Source organism: Lottia gigantea (assembly GCF_000327385.1).
Source record: "Lottia gigantea unplaced genomic scaffold LOTGIsca_30, whole genome shotgun sequence".
In the NCBI taxonomy this organism is placed as follows: Eukaryota; Metazoa; Mollusca; class Gastropoda; family Lottiidae; genus Lottia; species Lottia gigantea.
Window position 1 is genome coordinate 2,528,571 of NW_008708987.1, and position 2,591 is coordinate 2,531,161.

The 2,591-nt window shown below is 50.8% G+C and overlaps 2 protein-coding genes across 2 annotated transcripts in view; both read right to left on the reverse strand.

The window, feature by feature from the left end:
- LOTGIDRAFT_65967 (hypothetical protein) overlaps positions 1-1,038 on the reverse strand; it is a gene marked incomplete at both ends in the record, with an annotated part of 2,211 nt that extends 1,173 nt beyond the window's left edge. The window contains one exon of the mRNA XM_009057423.1: positions 716-1,038. Within this exon, the coding sequence (XP_009055671.1) occupies positions 716-1,038 (323 nt within the window). The remainder of the gene's footprint in view (positions 1-715) is intronic.
- A 165-nt stretch (positions 1,039-1,203) lies between these two features.
- On the reverse strand, positions 1,204-1,404 carry LOTGIDRAFT_80367 (hypothetical protein; the record flags this gene model as incomplete). The annotated part of the gene is made up of 1 exon (XM_009057428.1): positions 1,204-1,404. A coding segment is annotated over one exon (201 nt), but the record flags the coding sequence as incomplete, so codon positions are not given.
- Between the last annotated feature and the right edge of the window lie 1,187 nt (positions 1,405-2,591).

Here is a 2,591-nt window from a genome sequence, read left to right on the forward strand (position 1 = left end):
ATTTAAGTGAGTGAGGGCTCTTAGAATCTAAGTTAGTGAGGGGCCCTTGCTTCTAAGTGAGTGAGGGCCCTTGAATCTAAGTGGGTGAGGGCCCTTGGATCTAAGTGAGTGAGGGCCCTTGGTTCTAAGTGAGTGAGGACCCTTGGTTCTAAGTGAGTGAGAGCCCTTGAATCTAAGAGTGTGAGGGCTCCTAGATTTGAGTGAGTTAGGGCCCTTGGATCTAAGTGAGTGAGTGCCATTGGTTCTAAGTGATTGAGGGCTCTTGGATCTAAGTGAGTGAGGGCCCTTGGATCTAAGTGAGTGAGGGCCCTTGGATGTAAGTGAGTCAGGGCCCTTGGATCTAAATGAGTGATGGCTCTTGGATCTAAGTGAGTGGGGGTCCTTGGATCTAAATGTGTGAGGGCCCTTGGATCTAAGTGGGTGACAGCCCTTGGATTTAATTGAGTGAGGGCCCCTTGATCTAAGTGGGTAAGGGCCCTTGGATCTAAGTGGGTAAGGCCCTTTGATTTAAGTGAGTTAGGTCCCTTGGATTTAAGTGAGTTTGGGCCCTTGGATCTGAGTGGGTGAGGGCCCTTGGATCTAAGTGAGTGAGGGCCCTTTGATCTAAGTGAGTGAGGGATCTTTGATCTAAGTGGGTGAGGGCCCTTGGATCTAAGTGGGTGAGGGCCTTTGGTTCTAAGTGATTGAGGGCTCTTGGATTTAAGTGAGTGAGGACCCTGGATCTAAGTGAGTGAGAGCCCTTGGATCTAAGTGAGTGAGGGCTCTTTGATCTAAGTGGGTGAGGGCCCTTGGATCTAAGTCGGTGTGGGCCCTTGGATCTAGGTGGGTGAGGGCCCTTGGATCTAAGTGGGTGAGGGCCTTTGGTTCTAAGTGATTGAGGGCTCTTGGATTTAAGTGAGTGAGGACACTTGGATCTAAGTGAGTGAGAGCCCTTGGATCTAAGTGAGTGATGGCTCTTGGATCTAAGTGAGTGGGGGCCCTTGGATCTAAGTGAGTGAGGGCCCTTGGTTCTAAGTGAGTGAGGGCCCTTGGTTCTAAGTGAGTGATGGCTCTTGGTTCTAAGTGAGTGAGGGCCCTTGAATATAAGAGGGTGAGGGCATCTGGATTTGACTGAGGGCTCTTAGAATTAAGTGGGTGAGGGCCCTTGGTACTAAGTGAGTGAGGGCCCCTTTGTTCTAAGTGAGTAAGGCCCTTGGATTTAAGTGAGTTAGGGCCCTTGGATTTAAGTGAGTTAGGGCCCTTGGATTTATGTGCGTTAGGGCCCTTGGATCTAAGTGGGTGGGGGCCCTTTGATCTAAGTGAGTGAGGGCCCTTTAATCTAAGTGAGTGAGGGCTCTTTGATCTAAGTAGGTGAGGGCCCTTGGATCTAAGTGGGTGAGGGCCCTTGGATCTAGGTGGGTGAGGGCCCTTGGATCTAAGTGGGTGAGGGCCCTTGGATCTATGTGAGTGGGGCACTTAGATCTAAGTCGGTGAGGACCCTTGGATCTATGTGAGTGAGGGCCCTTGGATCTAAGTGAGTGATGGCTCTTGGATCTAAGTGGGTGAGGGCCCTTGGATCTAGGTGGGTGAGGGCCCTTGGATCTAAGTGGGTGAGGGCCTTTGGTTCTAAGTGATTGAGGGCTCTTGGATTTAAGTGAGTGAGGACCCTTGGATCTAAGTGAGTGAGAGCCCTTGGATCTAAGTGAGTGATGGCTCTTGGATCTAAGTGAGTGGGGGCCCTTGGATCTAAGTGAGTGAGGGCCCTTGGTTCTAAGTGAGTGAGGGCCCTTGGTTCTAAGTGAGTGATGGCTCTTGGTTCTAAGTGAGTGAGGGCCCTTGAATATAAGAGGGTGAGGGCATCTGGATTTGAGTGAGGGCTCTTAGAATTAAGTGGGTGAGGGCCCTTGGTACTAAGTGAGTGAGGGCCCCTTTGTTCTAAGTGAGTAAGGCCCTTGGATTTAAGTGAGTTAGGGCCCTTGGATTTAAGTGAGTTAGGGCCCTTGGATTTATGTGCGTTAGGGCCCTTGGATCTCAGTGGGTGGGGGCCCTTTGATCTAAGTGAGTGAGGGCCCTTTAATCTAAGTGAGTAAGGGCTCTTTGATCTAAGTGGGTGAGGGCCCTTGGATCTAGGTGGGTGAGGGCCCTTTGATCTAAGTCGGTGAGGGCCCTTTGATCTAAGTGAGTGTGAGATCTTTGATCTAAGTGTGTGAGTGCCCTTAAATCTAAGTGTGTGAGGGCCCTTAGATCTAAGTGTGTAAGGGCCTTTGGATTTAAGTGAGTGAGGGCCCTTGGTTCTAAAAGAGTGAAGGCCCTTGGTTTGAAAAAAGTGAGGATCTAAGTGGGTGAGGGCCCTTGGATCTAAGTGGGTGAGGGCCCTTGGATCTAAGTGGGTGAGGGCCCTTGGATCTATGTGAGTGGGGCCCTTGGATTTAAGTGAGTTAGGGCCCTTGGATCTAAGTAGGTGAGGGTCCTTGGATCTAAGTGAGTGAGGGCCCTTTGATCTAAGTGAGTGAGGACTCTTTGATATAAGTGGGTGAGGGCCCTTGGATCTAAGTGGGTGAGGGCCCTTGGATCTAAGTGGGTGAGGGCCCTTGTATCTATGTGAGTGGGCC